Source organism: Macaca thibetana, chromosome X (genome assembly GCF_024542745.1).
Source record: "Macaca thibetana thibetana isolate TM-01 chromosome X, ASM2454274v1, whole genome shotgun sequence".
NCBI lineage: Eukaryota > Metazoa > Chordata > Mammalia > Primates > Cercopithecidae > Macaca > Macaca thibetana.
Window position 1 is genome coordinate 18334929 of NC_065598.1, and position 23966 is coordinate 18358894.

General features: G+C 42.5%; 1 protein-coding gene across 1 annotated transcript in view; it reads left to right on the forward strand.

Annotated features, from left to right (window-relative positions):
* PPEF1 (protein phosphatase with EF-hand domain 1) overlaps window positions 1-23966 on the forward strand; it is a 149607-nt gene that overhangs the window by 11542 nt on the left and 114099 nt on the right. The window contains exons 2-5 of the mRNA XM_050776640.1: window positions 2909-3088; window positions 9866-9952; window positions 12349-12451; window positions 19702-19869. Coding sequence (XP_050632597.1) covers window positions 19824-19869 — 46 coding nt within the window. The 5' untranslated portion in view covers window positions 2909-3088; window positions 9866-9952; window positions 12349-12451; window positions 19702-19823. The remainder of the gene's footprint in view (window positions 1-2908; window positions 3089-9865; window positions 9953-12348; window positions 12452-19701; window positions 19870-23966) is intronic.

A 23966-nucleotide genomic window follows, 5' to 3' on the forward strand; every position in this document is an offset into this window, starting at 1 on the left:
ATGTAAGTTGCCTAAGGTCCTCAGGTTGAAAGTGGCAGAGCTGATATTTCCTCAAAATTATAAAAACTTACTCCTGTTTCCCTTCCTTAATCTTCCTATTCTTCTCTGCACACAGGAGTTCATTTCTAGTTTTTTAAAATGACAGTATTTCACTCTAGGCCCTATATTAACTTCATAACCTTCTCAGAAAACCAATCCAGAGAAATCTTGGCTGTCTCGCCTACTTGTTTTCACATAGGCCACCAGCAGGAATGTGGCACATCAGTGGGAACTGTGACAGAAGTAAGTAACAAAGGAGGCCTGGAAAGGGAGGTGGTTTTTCTCTCACATCATATAAAATCCAGAGCTTCCGGCAGAAACTGAAAGTGTTAATTACAAATAGCTCTTATTGACCTGCTAAAGAGTTATTAAACATATAGACATTGTCATTTGTTACATCAGATTAATTTGTTACTTTTCTTTAAAACTATTTCATAAATTGAACTTGTCACCGAGTAAGAATTGACAGCCCACTTCACTGGGATGAATTAGAGAAGTTTCACTATATTACTGACATGCCAGTTTGCTTATGATTATTATTTCTCTCGTTCTTTCCCAAGTCTTTGAAATCTTTAGCTTTTGGCATTGCCGTAGTTACATATCACAACATTCTTTTGTTTTGGCCTTACTACTGAGTAAACCATAAAAATTGCAAGATCATTGTAGAATTAATACATTTTAGGGAGACGTGAGAGTTCAGTCAAATATATTTAAGAAATACATTGGTTCAGTTCAGAAAGGCACGACAACTCGAAGCAAGGGGGAGGAGGGGGAGTGGCTTCTGGGTTATAGGTAGATTGAAAAATGTTCTAGTTGACAATTGGTTGAGTTTATCCAAAGACCTGGGATCACTAGAAAGGAGATGTCTGGGTTAAGGGACTGTGGAGACCAAAGTTCTTATTGTGTAGATAGATGAAGCCTTCAGGTAGCAGGCTTCAGAGAGGACAGATTGTAAATGTTTCTTATCCGACCTAAGGTCTGTGCTCATATTAACACTGGAGAGGTATAATGAGGCACGTTGGATCCCTGCTTCTCGTCATGGCCTGAACCAGTCTTTCAGGTTAAATTTTAAAGTGCCCTGGCCTAGGAAGAAGTCCATTCCAATGGTTGGGGGGGGGGGGGGGCGGGGGGGATGGGAGGTTAAATTTTTTCTTTTGGTTTACACTCCAAAAGCTATGAATGAGGCCAGGTGTGGTGGCTCACGCCTGTAATTCCAGTGCTTTGGGAGCCCAAGAATTTGAGACCAGCCTGGGCAAGATGGTGAAACCCCATCTCTATAAAAAATAAAAAAATTAGCCAAGTGTGGTGGCAGGCACCTGTAGTCCCAGCTACTTGGGAGGCTGAGCGAGGAGGATTACTTGAGCCCAGGAGGTGGAGGCTACAGCGAGCTATGATCGTGCCACTGCACTCCAGCCTGGGCGCGTTCATAGTTCACTCTCGACAGAGTGAGACCCTGTCTCAAACAAATAAAAATAAATAAAAAGAGTACTATGTTACAGAGCAGTGCCACTCAAAGCGTGCTTCACTGTCACCTGGGAGCTTATTAGAAATGCAGCTTCACAGCCCCACCCCAGACCTACTGAATCAGGTTGGGATTCAGCAGGGATTGGGCCCAGGAATCTGTGTTTGGACAAGATCCCTAGGTGACTTGTAAGTGCATTAAAGTTTGCGAAGTGCTGTTTTAGAGTTTTACGCAAGTGAGTTGTAGGACTGACAGATTGTGCACCTTTTAAATACTGGTGAAAATAAGAGCTTCGGCTTTAGTAAAGTAGACCTGTATTGAATCCTGGATTCTCCTTTGAAAATCTCCCAATCCTAGTCTCCAGTTAGCTACTCCAGGTCACGAGCTCAAGTGTATGCTTGACTCCATCCCCTATCAACACCTTCACCTAGTTAATCCACATTCAACCTTCCACTGTCAGGTCAAAGATGACTTCCTCAGAGAAGCCTTTGCTCAACCTCCCACCTCACTCTCATAAAATGAATACTTGTCCTTTGCAATTTCACACTTAGGATTATTTGATTAATGTTTACTTCTCCTACTAGCCTATAAGCTTTAGGAAGGAAGAGGCCTTATCAGTTTTGCTAACTGGTATGTCCTCAGGGTATAGAACAGTATCTGGCACATAATAGATGCTCAACAAATATTTATTTAATGAATATATGAATGAAACCAAGCCAGGAATAAGTGCACAAAAGAAAATGCTCTGAAAGTTTTTTCCAAAGACTTCTCTATAAACTCTTAATCATCTAAGGCAGTAATAGGGTTTCGAAAAGAAAGCCCTGGATATTTTCCAGGCCTTGTTTTTTTGTTTTTTGTTTTGGCCGGGGCCGGAGGTGGGGGCATGGAACAGGGTCTTACTCTGTCGCCCAGGCTGGAGTGCAGTGGCACTATCTCAGCTCACTGCAACCTCTGCCTCCCGGGTTCAAGTGATTTTCCTGCCTCAGCCTCCTAAGTAGCTGGGATTACAGGTGCCTGCCACCATGCCCATCTAATTTTTGTATTTTTAGTAGAGACAGGGTTTCACTATGTTGGCCAGGCTGGTCTCGAACTTCTGACCTCAGGTGATCTACCCGCCTTGGCCTCCCAAAGTGCTGGGATTACAGGCATGAGCCACCGTGCCTGGCCCAGGCCTTGTTTTATCAACATTCCTCCAAGAAACAAACTTTTCTTTGTTTACCATGTTCATGAACACAAAAATGGTTGACAGGGATGCAATGGTGACAAAAAGAAAGCTGGAATCTGCCTTTCAATAAGCAAGAAATAGTCCTCTCATCCAGGTCATGTCATCCACGTTCCATTGGCAGATATTGTCATATCTGCATCCTACATTGTGAGGTCACCAAGGCAACCTATTGATCATTCTAGAATCTACCTCTTGAAGATTCCAAATGAGACTGGGAAACCCTCTTCAATAAGACCTGTGTGATGATAGATTGTGTCCTGAGCCTGCAGGTCAGGCTGAAAGAGTCAACAACCAGCAAAGTGAAGATCTAGGAGGCTGTTCCCCTTGAACCTGTGTGAACCTAATCAAACCTCGACGGAAAGGTAAGAGCACTCAGTGGACCAGGTGAATTGAGGGTGATCTGGGTAGGCATGGGGCAGTGATCAAAAGTTAACCTGTGGCCTCTGACAGTTTAGTTGTTTAGCCCAACTCTTGTGGTCTTTATGTTTTATGTATGAAGTTTGTTATGTTTTAATATATGCGTATGAGGTGGAATTGGGTCGCCTTGATGTACTGGAAAAAGTTCTGGTCACTGAATCACAAGACTGTGACTTTGGGGAGGCCACCTAACTTCTCTGGGCAATGGTTTCCTCTCCTATAAAATGAAGATGTCTGAGGGCCTTTCTGGACAAGTCCAAAGGATCAGAGTATCTTACATTTCAGGCTCAGCTGTTAACAGAGCTCTGGGCAGAGAACCTCATGATGGTCTTGCAGAGTGACTCCATTCTCTGCCGAGATCAGTTTTGCCCAATTCCCAGTGCTTTAACATGAGAGGGAGTTGCATCAGTGTGTAGTCTTTGTTTTACTTTTATTCTTGGAATGGCAGATTGTAGCTCCTGCAGAAAGAAAAGAAGAAGAAATAAGGAATTACAAAATTGCTCTACATTGACTCATGCTAGATGTCAATCTGAGATACATGGAAAACGTAAGCACATACGAGATAAAGAAACAGATTGTGGCAATATTTAAAAATATCCTAGCTTTCTAAATTAGAAGCAGTTTTGATAAGCCTATTTGGAATTCATGTGAAACATCCATAACTCTGACAATCTGAACTGTACATGGCAAAGGTAAATTGCTTCTAGGCAGTAATTCTAGGTGTAGGTTTAGAGGGACTATACTCAAATCTCCATTGCTTTATAGATAGCCCTCACTCCTTGGCCTCTTACTTTCCAGATTGCTTCTTTGTTAGCCTCCCTGTTGGCTCCTTCCTCTTTTCATTCTCTTTAATGTCTCTATCCCCCAGTGTTCTGCTTTTGCCTCTATAGCCTTACTCTACAAGCTCTCCCTGGCTATTTTATCTTCTCTAATCACTTCAGCTATTGTCAGCAACCTCATGACCTATTTAATCTGACTCTCCAGTCCTGATTTATTTCCTGAGCTCCAAACCCAGACTTCTACTGCCCATGGGATATTTCAACAGTGAGGTCTCACAAGTACTGAAATTTAGCACACCGCTAACCAAACTCATGATTTTTCTCCACCATAAACTCACTTGTCCCCCTTCATGTCCAACTCTTGTACCCTTTAATACCCTATTGCAATGAATATCATCATCTCCTATACTGTAAATTACAAGAAGGCAGAGACCATGTCTATCTTGTCCACCCCTTGTAACCACAGCACCTAGTATAGTGCCTGGCGCATGGTAGACACCCAGTAAATATTGTTGAGTAAATGATGAATCTATTTATTTTTCCAAACTAAAACCCTTGGAATCCCCCTCGATATCTATTTCCTCCTCACTCTCCATGCCCAGTCTGAGACCTGTGGGGTTTATTACATAAAACACTTTTACATTTGGCTCCTCCTTCCCCTTCATCCCCTCTGCCATGACTTGAATTCAGCCCTTACCATCTATCTCCTGGATTATTGCAGGAGCCTCCTCATTGGTCTTCCTGTTACCTGCTTTTCCCCATTCATCACCATCTGATCGCCAGAGTGATCTTGCACCTTGAATCTAATCAGCTTACCCTCAGGCTCCCCTTGACTTAAACAGAGTTTGCAATCTGGCAGCTTTAAGAGGAATCCACGCAGTCTGTACGGCGTTTTGAGAAAATGAGAATGACTGTATTTTGTTGATTCTAAGATGTATATATATTTTTTCACATTTTAGCAGCTCTGATATTGGGATGTGTCTTGAAATGGACAGTGTCATAGTTTGATCAGTGGTGGTGTTCTCTCTTATCGGTACATAAAACAGCAGTGCACCCTATAATCAGTGGCTTCATAAATTTGCTGAAACATACTCATGCTAACATTTAAAAATAAGGAGATCATACATACAACTATCTTCAGCTTCTCTTGGAAAATTACATCAGGCAACACTGGGCTGTGATTTCTGGATAGCAGCCGAAGATGGAGCTACCAGTAAGTAGCAGCTACCTCATTTAGACAAAAACTCGCTACAGTGTCTCATGGTTTCCGCCCAGGCTGCTTTAGTCATTTGTATTATCTGCCCTAGCCCATTAAGCATTTGAAAGGACAATCCCTGACTGATAAGTTGAAGTCCAGACTCTTTGCTGTGATTTATAAGAACACACAGGTGGCACCAACCTACCTCCCCCAGGTTAATGCTCCCAACCTTTGCTCTGTACTCCCTCTATCCCCCAATCTCGAATATAATGGGCTCCCATGTTCCCTGGATGTCTTTCTCCATCTTTTATGCCCTGTGAAACATTTTCTGGCGTTCCCAGGTCGAGCTCATTTCTTTCTGGACTCCAGTAGTACATGGGCGTGTCTCTGCAAAAACTGCAGTTACTTTTCCACTAACCTAAAGTACAGTTCTGTGGTGTTTTTTTGTTTTTTGTTTTTTGTTTTTTGAGATGGAGTTTCTCCCTTGTTGCCCAGGCTGGAGTGCAATGGCACAACCTTGGCTCACCGCAACCTCCGCCTCCCGGGTTCAAGGGATTCTCTTGCCTTGGCCTCCCAAGTAGCTGGGATTACAGGCGCCCACCACCACGCCTGGCTAATTTTTTGTATTTTTAGTAGAGATACAGTTTCACTGTTTTGGTCAGGCTGTTCTTGAACTCCTGACCTCAGGTGATCCACCACCTCGGCCTCCCAAAGTGCTGGGATTACAGGCGTGAGCCACCATGCCCGGCCAGTTCTGCGAATTTTAACACATGGATAGATTAGCATAACCACTGTCATCATCAGGATACAGAACCTGCCCCCCCAAAACTCCCTCCTGCTAGCCCTTTGTAGTCACTCCCCTCCCTCACCCATAAACCCCTGGTAACCGCTGATCAGTTCCCTGTCACTATAGTTCTGTCTTTTTGAGAATGCCATATAACTGTCTGTATCCCTTTCGGCCTAGCCTCTTCCACTCTCATAATGCCTTTGAGACCTATCCAGGTTGTGTGTATCAGCTTCATTCATTTTTATTGCTAAGTAGCATTTCATTGTATGGATGTCCCACAGTTTGTGGGACACTCACTGAAGGACATTTAAGCTCTTTTCAGTGTTTGACCATATGAACCTGTATACACGTTTTTGCATGAATAGAAAATTTTATTTCTCTAGAATAACTACGCAGGAATAGGATTGCTGTCATATGGTAAGTATATGTTCAACTTTATAAGAAAGTACCAAACTCTTGTTCAGAGTGGCTGTACCACTTTGCATTCCTGCCAGCAAAGTGTTAGAGTTCGAGTTGCTCCACATTCTAGCCAGCACTGGATATTGTATTAAAAAATTTTTTTTAGCTGGGCACAGTGGCTCATGCTTATAATGCAAATACTTTGGGAGGCTGAGGCAGGCAGATAGCTACAGACCAGTCTGAACAATGTGGCAAAACTCAGTCCCTACAAAAAAATACAAAAATTAGCCGGGCATGGTGGCATGTGCCTGTGATCCCAACTACTTGGGAGGCTGAGGTGGAAGGATAACTTGAGCCCAGAAAGTCAAAGTTGCAGTGAGCTGTGATTGTGTCACTGTGCTCTAGCCTGGTGACAGAGACCCTGTCTCAACCTCCACGCCCCGACCCAAACTTAGCTATATTCATAGACATATAGTGGTATCTCATGGTTTTAATTTTAATTTCTGCTTCCTTGAATCTGGCCTGGAAGAACTGGAGGGAACAAAAGGTAAACTCACTGTCAGTTCAGTGGTACTTCAAACTCTGATCTGTTTCCTTCATCTGCCTTCTGTTATTTACTTTTCAGAGTCCTCATGTTACTTGTTTATTGCTGTGGAACAGATTACCAAAAAATCTAGTGGCTTAAAACAACGCATGTTTATGATCTTACAGTTTCTGTGGGGCAGAAACCCAGGCGTGGCTTACTTGGGCCCTCTACTTCAGCATCTGTCGTGAGCTGCTGCACACAATGTGTTGACTGGGCTGCTGTCATCTGAAGGCTTGACTGGGGAGGGATCCACTTCCAAGTCCATATGGTTGTTGGCAAGAGTCAGTTCCTCGTGGTCTGTTTGACTGAGGGCCTTAGTTCCTTGCTGGCTTTTGGCCAGAGACTTCCCTCAGTCCTTTGCCACATGGGCTTCTCCCATGTGGCAGCTTACTTCATTGAAAGCGCAAAAGCTGTGAAGGCCATAGGGTCTGCTAGCAAGACAGAAAGTCACAGTCTTTTATAACCTAGTCATAGAAGTGACATCCCAATACCATTGCCATGCTCAATTGATTAGAAGCAAGTTTCTGGGTCCAGCCTATGCTGAAGAGGAGGGATGATACAAGGGCGTGAATTGACCAGGAAGAAGGGATCATCAGGGGCAGCTTAGAGTCTGTCTGCCACAGTCCTCAAATAGCTGTTTCATGGATTCTGTCCAGGTTTTATAGCTTTATCCCATGGGAGAGAAAGAGTAGAGTGGGTAGAATGTCCTTTTTCCATCTTACCCAGACCAGAACCTTCTGTGAAGCTTTGATTTGATTTATGAACATTGAGGGTTAATTTAAGGAATTTCTTTAAACTCAAGCCATCAAGGACCAAACTAGGGTTAGATTAAGCAGTGGTCTGAATTAAAATTCTGATATCTATTAATCTATTTATTAAATCACAACCAAGGAAAGCTCAACTTTTATATCTAAGATGGAGCCTTTTGAAAACTGAACTTCCACACCTTAAAACGTGATGGCTGTTTTAGCCTGTCGTTGTGGCTGCTCACCAGGTGACCCCAATAGAAACATTTGGCAAGCACTGACCTTTATGAATTTCTTCCGTTTGATGGTGATTCATAACCCACTTTTAATTTATTTTAATGACTTCCTAATGACTTGCCAGATCTGTCCTCTCTTTTCTCCTACTTAATGTGATTTTTCAGTACCCAGAACTCACCCTTGAAAATATGCTTGATCCTTTTTCTATTTAAGTGAAAAATTACTTGGTATTCCTTCTCTTTACAAGGGAGCAAGCTCTTTAAATTAGAGTCCTTTTATTTTATGTATTTATTTATTTTTTTGTGAGACAAGGTCTTGCTCTGTTGCCCAGGCTGGAGTACAGCGGCTCTGTCATGGCTTACTGTAGCCTCAATCTTGCAGGCTCAAGTGATCCTCCTGCCTCAGTCTCCCAAGTAGCTGGGACAACAGGCATGTCCCACCACACCCAGCTAATATTTTTTTTCTTTCTTTTTTAGTAGAGATGAGGTCTTGCTATGTTTCCCAGGCTGGTCTCCAGCTCATCAGCTCAAGCCATCCTCCCTGCTCAGCCTCCCAAAGTGCTGGGATTACAGGTGTGAGCCACTGCCCCCAGCCTTTTTGAACTTTTTTTGATCATGGACCCCTCACAGTAAGTTTGGTGAGAATGGACCAAGCATATTTATTTATTTACAGCTAATACTGCTGAACTCATTTATTGTGTACATGATCAAATATATATGGAAATAGAAAAGTTAACAGGAATAAGAAAATAGATAAAAATATGAGTTCTGATGTTTTGCTTTCTGCTCTCCAGCAGATCTCTGTGCATCTGCCGTGGGGCAGCTACCCCAGTTTTGGAGACTGCTAGGGGTTAGGAAGTGGTGATTGGGTGTGGTTGCTTGCCAGTGGCCTCAACATCAGGAGGCTAGCTCAGAGTCATCAGAGCTGAGAGGCCAGCCCTCTCTGAGCTTCCCCACTTTGGTGCTACAGGGCTTTGAGGTATCAGGAGCCACAAGCAGAAACCTTAAGTACCCACCACCAAATAGATCTGCACATGCCACTGTTTTCTTAATCTCCTCTCCGGTCTAGCTGCTTTGCCTCGATTCTAGCATACTTCTCAGGGTGTGTCATGATCAATAATGGGAGCTGCCCATTAGAACTACTTTGCCTGGGCAGAAATTGGAACTGTGGCAAGCTCCAGGAAGCTTATGAAATAGGAGAGGCTTGCTTGCAATGCCCTCTCTCTCCCTTGAGAGGTAGTCAGGCTTCTCCATTCCCCTCGTGTTTTCATAGTTTGCTATTGCCATGGACTAACTAAATGTCCTGGGTTGGGATCCCTCAGAAGCAGAGTCTGAGATAAACTTTTGAGAGCAAGTTTATTTGGAAGGCAGGAGCAAAGAAAGTACAGCAGTGGGGAAGTGAGAAAGGAAGGGAAGGCAATCAAGAGAGATTAAGTCCAGCCTGAAGAGGTGGAGAGGGCAGCTGTTTTTTCAGTCTTAACATCAGGGCACCTTTCTCTATGTAATTGCAGCATTATCTTTAGGAAAGAAGTTCATTTTGATTTCTAGTTCCCCTCCTGCGTTTCACACCCTAGTTAAGTACTGTAGAATATGCATAGCTATGAGAACCCCCTCTTCCCACCTCTTTTCCTCTGGCAGATGCCTGATCAGTCATCAGGTCTCCGCCCATGCATCACTTCTAGGAAGCCTTCCCTCATCCCCCTTTCTGAGATAGCGCTGTTTCTCTGCACCCCTGGAGAGTCTCCTACCTGTTTTATTATTTTGTCATACTGTATTGCTTTCATTTATTCATGTAATAGATATTTATTATGTGCCTGGCACTGTTAAAAGTACCTGGTGTGTATATTCCAATATCCAATCATGTATATATTTTGTTCTCTGCCATTTATGTCTCTGTCCCTCAGCAGTGCCTGCCACATAGGAGGTGCTTGCCACATAGGATGGTTTAAAACTGTTAACATCACTCTGCCCGTCATTTTTTCTTTTTTCAGGCTGGAAGAACACATCCCTGGTCAGCTGTAGGAAAGCCAGAGAGCATTTGAGAAGAGGCTGAAGCTTGAATTTTGCAAACACACAAGGTGCTGACTCAGGCAGTAGAGTATAATGATTATAATAAGCAGGGGTTCTAAAGCCAAAGTGCCCGGGTTCAACTCCCAACTCTGCCCCTCATTTGCTGTTTGATTTTAGGCTACAATTCCTAATGGGTGAAGAGGGATCATAATAGTATATACCTCAGAGGATGGTGTGTGGATTAGATAAGATTAACATATGTAAAATTTAGAAGTGCCTAGAACATGGTCAGTGCTCAATAGATGTTATCATTATTGTGATTTATTCACTTACATCAATGTTGGTTCATGTAACAATTGGAGGCTGACTGTAAGACCCCTTTGGTGCTCACAGTAACATTTCAGTGTTCTTTCTACAATGGAAAAATACAAGGAAGTTGTTCATTTAAAGCAAATTCTGAGTGTTCAACAAATCGCATAAAGGGCACAGCCAATCCAATTCGTGGTCCAGGGGCTGGCCATTAAAATAACAACCTAAATCATGAGGTTTTTTCCCTGCTTTCCTTTCTTTCTGTGGTTAAACAAATATTTGGTGAGTACCTCTTTTGCATTCAGTAATGACTAGGTTTAAAACTGAGGATGTGGCCAGGCGCAGTGGCTCACGCCTATAATCCCAGCACTTTGGGAGGCCAAGGTGGATCACCTGAGGCCAGGAATTTGAGACCAGCCTGGCCAACATGGTGAAACCCCGTCTCTACTAAAAATACAAAAATTAGCTGGGTGTGGTGGTGTACACCTGTAATCCCAGCTACTCGGGAGGCTGAGGTAGGAGAATCACTTAAGCCCGGGAGGCAGAGGTTGCAGTGAGCCCAGAGTACACTGCTACACAGCCTGGGTGACAGAGTGAGACTCTGTTTCAAAAATAAAACACACACACAACTGGGGATGCCAAGAGGAATGAAATAGATCCTTTCCCTTTAGGATTTCACATGTAAAAGGGCAAATTACAGCACACTTTGAGCAGCTCTATAATTGGACGCACACATGGCTTTGAGAGCCAGAAGACAGAGTGACTAATTCCCCTTTGGTGATTCAGGAAAGGCTTCACACAGAGGAGGTGACATTGGAACAACTGTATCTAGACATAGCCATAATTTAATGGCTGAGGATTGAATAGGCATTTGGTTGGGAGAGCCAGCTGTATAGCTACATTGTCCACTATTTTTTTGGAGCCTGAGTAATTATGCTATCATTTACAATTTGTGTGGCAGCCTCATCAGGTCCTACTTTTGGCGTCCCCACCATGGAAACCTAAGTGGTTGTATTGCCTCATAATGAGGCCCTCTGGTGAGGTTAATATACTAATAGGAGAACAGAAGCCCAGAACCACCTCGCCAGTTGTTTTTCAAGTGACTCCATCCGATTAAATGGCAAACTAGGTAACCACTTTACTAGTAGATCTCCTGTGGCTCTCATTTGCAGAACGGATTTGAGCTAAAGAGCAGCTTGGGTGGGGTTATGAAATGTTTATGGCTGGAGTCCTGTAAATTTTAGCTGGCAAAGCCTAAGACCAGTAAGCTTGAAAACATGTATGCTGTGTCACCAGCTAGGAAGAGTTTGCCAGGGAAACTGCTGGCGGCGCAGCCGCGGTAAGCATGAGACTCTGGGAACAAGACCACTGCTAGATTGCCTCAAACATAGCAGAACTGTGGCTGCTGGCATCCATTACTGCCATGGGCACTTTGAATTTTCAAGTATGTTTTTCTCCTCCCCCAAACTCAGCAACATTACAGGCCAACTTTCCTTTCCCTTTCTGCTGATGAAGGGAGGTAATTCTCCCTTCACAGGTAGGTTCTCCAACAAGGAGCTATTGAACAGCTGGTGGAGTACAAATGTCTTATGACCCAGTGGCTGCTCCCTTAAACCCACACCTTTCTAGAACCAAGGAAGAATGTTTCATTTTTTCACTTCTCTTAATTGTACCAGGTTACTGTAACGTTTTCTAAAAACTATCCTCAGTTTACCTAAAGAATGCTTTTCTGCTCTTATATACTGAAATTCTCTTTTCTATTTTGTACTGATGGCAGATTATTTATGCAAACAATAGCCTGGTCCTGCCCACGCAGAGCCTGGTCCCTTTGGAAGCAGTCACGTGGCCGCTGACTTTGCAGCCCATTACTTGAGTGCATCTCCAGGCCAGGAACAGAGCAGGGTTGGGGCAGAGAGCTGCACTCACCGCCAGCGCACTGTCTCCCAGATTCTTGCTCTGGGCTTGCCTTCCAGGCTGAAAGGCAAAGCAGCCTGGCCCTGTTCTAGTTATTTCTTTGTGTATGAGTGTGTATATATGTTTGTTTATTTAAGAAAGAGCTCTCTCTGCAGAGTAGTGTGTGTGTGTGTGTGTGTGTGTGTGTGTGTATGTGTGGGGTGCTTCAGAGAGAGCTGAAATTGTACCTCTTTTCTTTCAGACCTCTGCATTTCCCCAGAGAGAAGGTTTTTTTCTTGTCTTCATTTTCTTTGAAACACCTGGGGTGAGGAAAAACCTCTACATTGGCCAAGCAGAAGAAACAGGTAATATGTTTGTTTATTCTTAGGCATTTGGGGCAAGCAGAAGTCTACATCATAAACACATATTGTGTGGCAATGGAACAGGGAATGTGTACTCCTTGGAGTATATCTTACTGCTTTGCAATTTCTCGGAATGATTGTTCTCAAAAATGCTGGTTTTACATCCGTTGCCATCAATTGAAGAAGATGTACAGATGACTTGGCAATCTGAAGGATTGTGGCCTATTTCAAATGAACTTGATATTTGGAAAATCTCCTTGGTCACTTGGGTTGAGAGCTAGAAAATGAGGGAAGGGATCCTTTGAGAAACCCTTCTAGGTCCCCTCAGGGAGTATTCTCCAAACTCCACTGCACACCTTCATATTTAGAAATCTTCCTTTAGTTCTCTTGGCTTCTTGTCATCTTAGAGGTTTCTAGCTATCTGTAAGAATGGAAACAGAATTCCTTACAGTGTTCAAAATTCTCTTTAGTGATTTAGTTCTTATGCGAACTGATCAGATTGGATCCTGAGAACAAGGCATAGCCTTTTAGTGGGCAGACATTTTTGTTCCTTACTGATTAGACAGAGCGAGTCTTCAGTTCTGCCACTAATCAGCCGTGCCAGGGAGTATGTTATTTAACTTCTGAGTCTCAGTTTTTTCATCTGTAACATGGGGATATGATACTACCTTGAAAGTTTGCTGTGAGAGTGAACTGAAATAATAGAAATATAAAGCACCTGCTATGCTGGGTAAGTAATAGTCCCTTAATAAATAGTAGTGATTTTAGCTACTATTGTGATTACTGGTATAGCATTCTTTCAGATCTTAGAGCTCTCAAGGGAAAAGAGCCTATCGCTTTGCGACTCTTAAATTATCCCAGAACCTGTAGGTACCCAAAGGGCTTAGTCTTTGGGAGGCCCCAGACAAAGCATTGTGAAGAAAGAGACTTGAACAAACACAGTGGGTCCCCACCCATGCATGGCCCCTCCTAACTCATCAGCTAAAAACAGTTGGTCTTTGTTCAAGCCAGTTTTTTCCCACCACACAGTCCTCAGTACAAGTCAGTAAGATATGGATTATGATCACTGTTTTCTTATGAGGAAACTGAAGTATAGGGGAATTAATGACTAGCTGAGAATTCAAATTCCTGTTGTCTGACTTCTAAACCCAAGGCTCCACTGGGCCAGCATCAGGCCGTTAGGAACAATAGTTCTTGAGATGCTTTACTTCAAAAGGGCCCCTAGCTAGGCTGTTGGGGAAATAGTGGTCAGCTCTTTCTGAGAGATTCACAATGTATGTTCATATATTAAAGGCTCTGAGAAGTCCTGCATTAAAGAAACCTGTTCAACCCTACATCCCCTGAACTTATCATGTGATGGTGGGACCTTTATTTTGGTCTTAGTCCTGGAATCATAAACCACATACAACTCTTCTTCCACAAACATGCTTTGGAAAACCTGGCACCAGGCCAAGCTGTTACCTGATTACAATCACGTCTGATGTACCAGCAGACACTTTCAAACACCTTCTGGTGGTCAGTATAGTTTCCTCCCTTTTCTTATCCTCTCATCTGGCGAGACCCAGGAAGAATCACCAGCTTGGTCTTACAGACCTCCCCTTACTCATTTAAGATCCCAGATATAAGTAATTGCTGCACTGTTCTACTGGAAAGGTAGCGGTGAAAGGGACCTCTGTGGCGCGGGCTGCCAGGAACTCCTCTGCCTCACCCTATGCCTCTTCATTATATTTAGGCCACAGACCTCAGGCTATAAAACCTCTGTGGCAATGAATACCAAGCAGAATGCAATAGGGTGAGCCTGATGAGGCATCTGTTCTCCATGCTAGCACAATCTAAGGGGGAAGAATTATACCTGCCTACTTCACTCCCACTGTGGTGGTCAGGGGTGGGGGTGGAGGGTGTTGGTTCCAGTTGAATGACTATGGGTTCCAGGTCTTCAGGGCTAGAACTAAAGCCAGTTTCTTGCTAAAGCCAACATCTCTAGGAAAAGCTGAATTCTAATATGGGAAACTACGAAACTGACATCTAGAATGCCAGAGGGGGTCGTGTCAGGGTGACTGAGCCAAGGTGTGGGAGTGGGATAGAGATGAGCTTAGAAATCAAATCACCTTAAGAATGAACAAGAACAACTCGGGGAGGCTGGGCTAGTGGTTGGAGGGTGCTTGGTGGCGAAGGTTGGTTTGTCTCCACAGCCTGTCTTTTGTTCTTTCCTTGTATTTTCAGCATTGGAAGGAAGTGAAAGATTAGCATGAAAAAAACTGAAAATTATCAGTTCCACCCACTCACCCCCAACATACACACAGTAAAAACCTTTTAGCGGAAGGCTTTCCTTTTGCAGATTATAAGTGAGTGCCAATGATGAATCATTATTTCATGTTTACTCTTTAAAACCATCCTTGGTGTATATTGGAAGGGACAGCAGCACTGGGCAAGTTTCAAGCTGTTTTTTTGCCACGATCCGCCCAGGGGCTTGTGTTACCCACTAGGACATTCTTGGGCCTTTGTGAACCCTGTGGAAGCCCCCCGCCTCTTTGAGCCTGAGAACCCTTTTCACACCTCAGGGAATCACTTCTTCAGACTTCTTTAATGCACTTAAATGCTAACAGAGGGTGGGAAATGGAAGAAGCTTAGATTTTACCAAGTCATGGAAAATCCCCAATCATTTTTATCAGCTTTACATCAGAGATGCCCTCAAAGGTGCGCGCACTGCTTACAAACTCACTTCTCTCTCTCCTGGAAGTCCAGGTGGTGTAGTACATGGGAGGGGTAAGTGGCACCTTGCTTGAACCAGCTCATATTTTGGTGACAATGAAAAAGAACTGACTTTTTTTTATAACCTATTACCTGAGAGAAAAACAGTTAAAAAAATAAATTGGTAATATTTATTTAATAATGTAAAAATTATAATAGCCAATTTTTTTTCTAATGGATAATCAAAAAATTCTAGAACAATCATCACGTCTTTCCATCATGATTTAAAAACTTTCTTTAAAAATGATGTATGAGTACTACCCCTTTCTGATTTAATAAAATGCTTTTGTATAATTGAATAGCACATACCTGTGCACAAAATGATGCATTAATAATGACTTTTAGCAACTGCATTTTGAAAGGACTCTGGCCTAGAAATATTGATTCCTTTGTTCATTCATTCATTCATTTAGCATTATCCAACATCTGCAATATGGAAGACACCATGTAGGTGCCAGAGATTCAAGGGCTATTTAGGAAGTTGCCCGTGGGGCTAATAGTCTAACAGAAATATACTCAAGTTTGATGCGCTTTAGTTCTTAGTGAATCTTTTATATGAAATTGTGTTTGTTGTGTAATTTTGTTTGTTGTGGATTAACTGAGGGGTGACCGAAAACCAAATGCCTCTGGAGGGACATTGAGACGTTGCTTTTTTTTTTCTGGAAAAGGAAAATCGAAATTGAAATATATCAATCAGTCCAATCAGTGTTTAAGGCCTACTAAATGCTCAATTCTTTTTTTTCCCTGTTTTCTTTTTTAAATTAAAAAATATACTTTTTTTTAAGTCAGGGTTTCACTCTGTCGCCCAGGCTGGAGTGCAGTGGTGTGATCACGGCTCGCTGCAGCTTTGACCTCCCAGGCTCAGGTGATCCTCCCACCTCAGCCTCCTGAGTAGCTGGGACTACAGGTGGGCACCACCACGCCCAGCTGATTTTTTGTATTTTTTGGTAGAGATGGGGTCTCCCTATGATGCCCAGGCTGGTCTCGAACTCCTGGGCTCAAAGGATCCATCTGCCTCAGCCTCCCAAAGTGCTAGGATTATGAGTGAGAGCCACTGCACCCAGCCCCAATTCTTATGTCTTCATAAAAAGGGGTAGAAAAAATAGCATGAGGATGGAGCAAAGCCCAAGGGAGATTTGGATGCTGTTGGAAAATAGTGTTTCTCCAACTGAGATATGGGGATTGCTTGCATCAAAGTTCCTGGCACGGTGCACTTTAAATGCATATTCCAAGGCCCTGGACTTTTGAATCTGAGTATTGTTGGTAAAGCCTGGGAATCTGCATCCCCCCACCCCCAATAAGTCTTGTGAGCACTCAAGTTGGAGAGCACTGATCTAGGTACCTGGAGAATGTCACCAGGACTAGATGAATTCCTAGATGAACAGTGCCCCAATTTCAAAAATGAGAAAAGAGTATATGCTAGAAGCTACAGACTCATTGGCCTGACACGACCTCTGGAAAAATTCAGCTTGAAATAGATGGAGCCAAAGCATTTCTAGGAAAATGTGATCATCACTATGCAGCACCATGGGTTTGCTAAAATACCATCTCTATTAGAGATTGTCAAACTTTGCTGTGTATTAGAATCTAGAAAACTGGAAAAAAAAAATCTTGATGCCCAATCCCCCACCCAGTACCAATTACGTCAAATTCTCTGGAGGTGGTACTTGAGCATCAGTATTTTTTAAACCCCAAGAGATTCTGACTTAATGAGGTGCAGGCTGAGTACTGGGAGTTTGAAAAGCTCCCCAGGTGACACTCATGTGCAACGAAGTATGACAACCACAGGTCTATATGACATGGGACAAGTTGTTTAACTTCCTTGCACTTTGTGTGAATACTAGGTAATTTTAAAGGTCTCTCTCACCTTTAAACTTCTATGATTTTGTTATTAAAAATCTTGCCAAATTTATTTCCTTCCTTCCTTCCTTCCTCCTCTGCCCTTCCTTCCTTTTCTCCTCCTCCTTTCCTCTCTCTTCTTTTGCTGGAATAAGCTGGAATGTCAAAGTATCAAAATACATACATATCATCATTTTATTAAAACATTTAGTAAAATCCTCCAGGATGTCTCACAGATAAATGAAAGTTATGATAGGTGAGTTTACCAGCTAACTGAACAAATGTACTCAGCTAGTCTGAAGGTGATGGATCTCTGGTGAACCTGGAGGATGGTTTGGAGTGGAATGCTGCAGGGCTCATCCTGCCCTTGGATCTGACCTTGTTAATGTTCTTTAGTCATGACGTAGATAAGGAAGACACGAAAGAAATGCTTATCAAATTTGGAAACAGAGCCAAGCACAGTGGCTCATGCCTGTAATCCCAGCACTTTGGGAGGCTGAGGTGGGCACGTTGCTTGAGGCCAGGAGTTTGAGACCAACTTGGGCAACATGGTGAGACCCCGTGTCTACAAAAAAGTGCAAAAATTAGCTGGGCATGGTGGTGCATGCCTGTAGTTCCAGCTGCTCAGGAGGCTGAGGTAGGAGAATCACTTGAGGCTGGGAGGTGGAGGCTGCAGTGAGTCATGGTTGCATCACCCAGCCTGGGTGACAGAGCAGGATCTTGTCTCAAAAAATAAATAAAAATTTCGAAATAACCCAGAGTTTAGGAGGGCTAATTAATTCAATACATAAAATAATCAGGTTCACCTCTGGTCAGAAAATCTGTTTATTAAGCTTATTGTTATGTTCAAAACATTGCCATAGTTCAAATATTTTGCTTATTTTAGTTTTCCCTTTCTTTAGTCGAGTTGAAATTTTGAAGTTTTTGGTGTAGTACTAATGGAAAGATAGCTATGTCAGTTGTTTGCTGACTTTGTTCCTGTCAAGACATGCAGAAAGGGCTGGGCAAGATGGCTCACACCTGTGATCCCAGCACTTTGGGAGGACCAGGTCAGAGGATCACTTGAGCCCAGGAGTTTGAGACCGGCCTCGGCAACATAGGGAGACCCTGTCTCTACAAAAAAATAAAATTAGCCGGGTGTCACAGCACATGCTTGGGAAGTTAAGGCTGCAGTGAGCCGTGATTGTGCCACTACACTCCATCCTGGGTGACAGAGTGAGACCCTGTCTGGAAAAAAAAAAAAGAATGCAAATATATTAGATCAGGTTGGTTTGGAGCATCACAAAATAAAGGAGACATCACCCTAAAAAGTGACGTGACAGTATAATATGGAAAGGAATTTTGTTGAAAACTCCCATCAAGTGATTATGGGAGTCAGGAAGCTCCTGAGAAGGACTACAGAACACGAGGTTAGACTCCAGAGGGGCCTCAGCAGTGCCCAGAGAGCTTGTTTAAAAGGACATTCTTGGCCGGGCATGGTGGCTCATGCCTATAATCCCAGCACTTTGGGAGGCCGAGGCAGGTGGATCACCTGAGGTCAGGAGTTCGAGACCATCCTGGCCAACACAGCAAAACCCCATCTCTACTAAAAATACAAAAATTAGCCAGGTGTGGTGGCACATGCCTGTAATCCCATCTACTAGTGAGGCTGAGGCAGGAGGATCACCTGAGCCTGGGAGGTCGAGGCTGTAGTGAGCCGTGATCACACCACTGTACTCTAGTCTGAGTGACAGAGCGAGACTCCATCTCAAATAATAAATAAAAGGGCACTCTCACAGATTACGATTCCTCAATTTGGGGGGAGGTTTCGAGTCTCCCTTTTTTTTTTTTTTTTTGAGATGGAGTCTTGCTCTGTCGCCCAGGCTGGAGTGCAGTGGCGCCATCTCGGCTCACTGCAACCTCCACCTCCTGGGTTCAAGCAATTCTCCTGCCTCAGCCTCCCGAGTAGCTGGGATTACAGGCATGCGCCACCATGCCCGACTAATTTTGGTATTTTTAGTAGAGACAGAGTTTCACTATATTGGCCAGGCTAGTCTCAAATGCTTGACCTCGTAATCCGCCTGCCTCAGCCTCCCAAAGTGCTGGGATTACGGGCGTGAGCCACCACGACCGGCTGTCTCCTTTTTTTTTTTTTTTTTTTAAATAAAACAAATGTTCCCAACTTATTCTGAGAAATACTGTCAAAGAACTCACTTTGAATTTCAGCATAGCTGTTTAAATATGTTGTTTTTGTCTCATAGTCAACTTCCAATTTGTGTTTTTAAAAGCCTAGATAGGTTGAATTACTTTGAGCTGAAAACCAAAACAGTTAATTATGTCAGCTCCTCCACATCCCATTCCCCGTATTTAAATTAGAAAATCGTACACTGTCGTATTTCAATTTTTCTTTTCATTTTGAATGCTCTATTTTATACAGAGCTGGATGTGACCTAGACATGGAGAAACTCATTTATGTCTAGCAGAGAAGCAGCCTATAGCTGCTCTGTAGCTGCTGCTGTGTTTTGGAAAATAAGCCAGGATTAGATTATGTCTGATCACTTTCCACATCACATGATGAACAGCGATTCAGAAGAAGCATAAAATGAATCCTGCTGAGCAGCCCCTCAGCTACCATGTGGTTAACTGGCGGTTTCCTTCCCTCCCTCCTGTGTGTTCCTCATTAGGATCTATGACTGAAGAGGATCGGCTAAGAGTGGTTCCTCGCAGCTTAAAGGGAGGGACTTTTCACACTCTGTCTTAAAATCAGAAGTTGAATTCATGAACACATATGATTTAGATAGAAGTCATGGGATGCAGCAGTTCTTCAACGAAAACCAGGAAATCTGAGACATGTGAGTACTTGGAATGTGCCTGTGGTTATGAATGAAAAGGGGAAAATGAACTGGCCTCACCCTCTCCCCCTTTCTCATTTACTCCCACGATGCTCAAGCTGCCCTGTGTGATTTGCACAAGGCATCATTAGAGGAGCATAGGAAACTACATTTAGGAAGATGTAGCTTTGAATTTATGAAGTACCATAAAGTATTGTCTTAGAGATATTTTATGATTGATTTAATTTCAGTCGATAATGTACCAATATAAAATCTCAATTTAAAACTCAGTGTCAGGGAACAAGAAAGACAGTGTAATTTATGTGTGTTTCTTCAATACTTTTATAAATAGCTATATCCCTACTTTTGTGACATTTAGTAGCATCATTGAATTTTTATTGGATTTTATAACTCAATGATCACATTATTTCTATATCTATTCAACACAGAACTTCATGAGATTTGCCTCATGTTTTAAAAATATTCTAGGAGAATTGGGAGAATGCTAGATCATCTGTTTCCAAAAAAAGGTGTATTGTTTCTAAATAGATGGCATGCCTTTCTCTACCCCCATATAATTAGAAGCTTAAATCACTTTGTTTATTTTGTACTGAGGTTCTTTCTCATGGCTATTGGCATCTAGTTGAAACAAACTTGAGCGTTTAGGGATAGAGTTTCCAACAAGCAAATTAAAATAAAAACAAGTAAATAAGCTGGGACAATCAGTATGAGTAATTTGCTCTTAAACTTCACTTCTTTGATGTCTAGGTTATAGGTAATTTCTCCAACTTCTATCCCACATCTTGCCTTTGGAAGTTTATTCAGGTTTAAGATGGAGAGTTTAGGATGCAGAGTGTGCTATACTAATTAGCGTGGGATGTTTTCCTTTGGGAATCAAATGTTATTCTCCTACCCAGCTGACTCGTGCTGATGATGTAGGAAACTCATCTCTGAAAGTAGGAAGGGACATAGGAGGTGTACTAACTCTTTCAAATCTTTAAGCATGTCATGAAATAACTCTTTCAAAAGCTCCATGTGAACTCTACTACTATAGTAGACATTTATTAGCTGAGAGTAAAGAGAAATGATCTTTTTATATCTAGGATTACTCACAGTTCTTTAAATTTAGCCAGATTTCTTAGGTTAAAAAAAAAAAAAAGCCAAGTCCAACTTGTAAAAACAAATTCTCTCTCTTTTTGAAAAACTTTTCAATTAAAAAAAAAAAAAAGGAAATACTTTTCAACTTTTAAAACATTGCATGTAAGTGGAAATATTAGCTTAGATTTTTGGATTGCTTTCTCTTCCAAATGCCTGTGATTTATTGAGGTGAAATTCACGTAACATGAAATTAGCCATTGTCAAGTGAACAACTCAGTAGCAGTTGGTATGTTCACAGTGTCGTGCAAGCACAACCCCATGTACTTCCGAGACATTTCCGACGCTCCAGAGGAAAACCCCTTATCCATTAAGCACTTTCTCTCTCCTCTCAGCCCCTGGCAACCACAAATCTACATTCAGTCTCTACGGATTTATCTATTCTGGACATTTCATGTAAATGGAGTCATACATTGTGTGACCTTTTATGTCTGGCTTTGTCCATGTTGTAGCATGTATCAGTACTTTATTCCTTTTTATTGCGGAATAATATTTCATTATATGAATATGCCACATTGTATTTATCCATTCATCAATTGATAGACATTTGGATTGTTTCAGCTTTTTTTTTTTCTGTTTTTCTTTTTTGAGACAGAGTCTTGCTCTGTCACCCAGGCTGGAGTGCAGTGGTGCGATCTCCGCTCACTGCAACCTCCACCTCCCGGGTTCAAACGATTCTCCTCCCTCAGCCTCCAGAGTAGCTGGGATTACAGGCACACACCACCACACCTGGCTAAGTTTTGTATTTTTGATAGAGATGGGGTTTCACCATGTTGGCCAGGCTGGTGTCGAACTCCTGACCTCAGGTGATTCGCCACCTCGGCCTCCCAAAGTGTTGGAATTACAGGCGTGAGCCACTGCTCCTGACCTGTTTCATCTTTTTCACTGTTATGAACAATGCTGCTGTGAACATACGTTTTCCGTTCTCTTGGGTATATACACAGAAGTGGAATTGCTGGGTCATATGGTAGTTTTATGTTTAACATTTTGAGAAATTTCCAAGCTGTTTTCCCAAGTGACTGCGCCATTCTACATTCCTACCAGCAGTGTATAAGGGTTTCACTTTCTCCACATTTTCAGCAATAGTTGTTATCGTCTGTCCTTTTGATTATAGTCATCCTAGTGGGTATGAAGTGGTATCTCACCATGGTTTACATTTGTATTTCTGTAATGACTACTGACATTGAGCATCTTTTCATGTGTTTATTGGCTATTTGTATATCTTCTTTGGAGAAATATCTATTCAGATCATGTATCCATTTTTAATTGAATTATTTATTTTTATATTATTTTGTTGTAAGAGATTTATATATTCTAAATACAAGTTTCCTATCAAATATGTGATTTGCAAATATTTTCTCTCATTCATAGGATTCTCTTCATACTTTCTTAATGGTGTTCTTTGAAGCACAAAAGTTTTTTTTTTGAGGTGGAGTCTCACTCTGTCGCCCAGGCTGGAGTGCAGTGGCGCGATCTTGGCTCACTGCAAGCTTCGCCTCCCGGGTTCACGCCATTCTCCTGCCTCAGCCTCCCGAGTAGCTGGGACTACAGGCGCCCGCCACCTCGCCCGGCTAATTTTTTGTATTTTTAGTAGAGATGGGGTTTCACCATGTTGGCCAGGATGGTCTCGATCTCCTGTCCTCGTGATCCGCCCGCCTAGGCCTCCGAAAGTGCAGTGATTACAGGCGTGAGCCACCGTGCCCAGCCAAAAGTTTTTAATTTTGATGAAGTTCACTTTATTTTTTCTTTGGTTGCTTGTGCTTTTGGTGTCATATCTAAGAATCCATTCCCGAATCCAAAGAGATTTATGCTCATGTCTTACTTTAAGAGTTTTGTAACAAATCAACGAGAAAAAAAAAAAAAATTAAAAAGTGGGCAAAGGTCACGAACAGACACTTTTTTTTTTTTTTTTTTTTTTTTTTGAGACGGAGTCTCGCTCTGTCACCCAGGCTGGAGCACAGTGGCTGGATCTCAGCTCACTGCAACCTCCGCCTCCCGGGTTTACGCCATTCTCCTGCCTCAGCCTCTCAAGTAGCTGGGACTACAGGCACCCGCCACCTCACCTGGCTAGTTTTTTGTATTTTTTAGTAGAGACGGGGTTTCACCGTGTTAGCCAGGAGGGTCTTGATCTCCTGACCTCGTGATCCGCCCGTCTCGGCCTCCCAAAGTGCTGGGACTACAGGCTTGAGCCAGACGCTTTTCAAAAGAAGGCATACAAATGGCCAAAAAACATATGGAAAAAATGCTCAACATCACTAATCATCAGATAAATGCAAATTGAAAACATAATGAGATACCATCTTACATACCAGTCAGAATGGCTATTACTAAAAAGTCAAAAAACAAGAGATGTAGGCGAGGATGTAGGGAAAAGGGAATGTTTATCACTGCTGGTGGGAATGTAAATTAGTACAACCTCTGTGGAAAACATGGAGATTTCTCAAAGAACTAAAAATAGAACTACCAAACTACCATTTCATCCAGCAATCCTACCACGGAGTCTACCCAAAGGAAGTCATTATATCAAATAGATACCTGCACTCTTATGTTTACCACAGCACTGTTCACAATAGCAAAGATATGGAATCACCATAAGTGTCTTTCAATGGATGATTGGATAAAGAAAATGTGGGGTATATGTATATGTATGTGTGGATATATATATAGTGTGTGTGTGTATGTGTGTGTATATATACATATGTATATATGTGTGTGTGTGCATATATATATATGCCATGGAATACTACTCAGCCATAAAAAAGAATGAAATCATGTCTTTTGCAGCAACATGGCTGGACCAAGAAGCCATTATCTTAAGTGAAATTACTCAAAAACAGAAAGTCAAATACCCCATGTTCTCACTTATAAGTGGGAACTAAATAATGTGTACACATGGGCATCCGGAATAGAATAATGGACACTGGAGACTCAGAAAGCTGGGAGGGTGGGAGGGGGTTGAGGTA